The sequence below is a fragment of the Arachis ipaensis genome, chromosome B10, assembly GCF_000816755.2.
Source record: "Arachis ipaensis cultivar K30076 chromosome B10, Araip1.1, whole genome shotgun sequence".
NCBI classification, from domain to species: domain Eukaryota; kingdom Viridiplantae; phylum Streptophyta; class Magnoliopsida; order Fabales; family Fabaceae; genus Arachis; species Arachis ipaensis.
This window is the reverse complement of record NC_029794.2, coordinates 5,976,121-5,976,994: the sequence shown is the minus strand read 5'-3', so window position 1 is coordinate 5,976,994 and position 874 is coordinate 5,976,121. Positions and strand designations below refer to the sequence as shown.

The following is an 874-nucleotide window of genomic DNA, read 5'->3' as shown; positions in this document are numbered from 1 at the left end:
ATTTTTTTTCCTTCAAAAAAAAAAAAAACAGAAAAATAAAAAAGAGAGAAGAAGAAACCCAAACTCACCTCCATAGAGGACAACAAATCTCCTTAACTTAAATTTCTGATCAAAACTGACTTTTTGTTTTTCTTTTTCATTCCCAAATCCACATTGATCAGCTGATCCTATTGTTGCCACGCAGATTCTGAAGCAAAGCGGAAGCATTCCTTCTCACTTTCTCGTTATCATCTTCCAGAAAGCCAAGACATGTTTCCAAAAGGCCTTCTCTGATGGCTTCCATAGAAGCAACTTCACTGCCACAACACAACGAGTTAAGAGCCAAGAGAGCATACTGAACCCCTCTTGAGCTTCCATTCCTCAGAACCCGACTCAGAATCTGAACGCATCCATGGAACCTCTCCATCTGTTCCCTCCCTTCCTTACACTTTGCAAGAACTCCAACAACCTCAACGGCCCTCTCCAAGCCGCAATCCACGCTCCGGAGAAGAACAGGCACCGCGCCGCACTCCACCGCCCTCCGCCGGTTGTCCGGGAAGGAGCAGAGAGCATAGAGCGCCGTCGCTGCTTCCTTCTTCTCTCTCCCCTTTCCGTCCCTTACGAGGGCCACGAGTGACTCGATCGCGTGAGGGTACGCGCCGATTGTGGCCTTGTTGACCTCCACGACGGCCAGGCTTGTGAGTGTGGTGGCTGCGAGCGCGCGGCAGTCCGGGGATGGATTTCCTGCAGCCGTTCCGGAGATGACGGCGACGAGGCGGGCAACGACTCCCTCGGCGACGAGTCCAACCTTGTTGTGGTCGTCGAGGCTGAGAATGAGAAGCAAAGAGAGAGCGTTCTCGCGGAGGGAATCGTGGTCGTGGGAGTCGACGCAGGA

General features: G+C 51.9%; 1 protein-coding gene across 1 annotated transcript in view; it reads right to left on the bottom strand.

The window, feature by feature from the left end:
- LOC107624034 (U-box domain-containing protein 8) overlaps positions 20–874 on the bottom strand; it is a gene marked incomplete in the record, with an annotated part of 1,679 nt that continues 824 nt past the window's right edge. Inside the window, 1 exon segment of the mRNA XM_016326467.2 lies at positions 20–874. Within this exon segment, the coding sequence (XP_016181953.1) occupies positions 158–874 (717 nt within the window).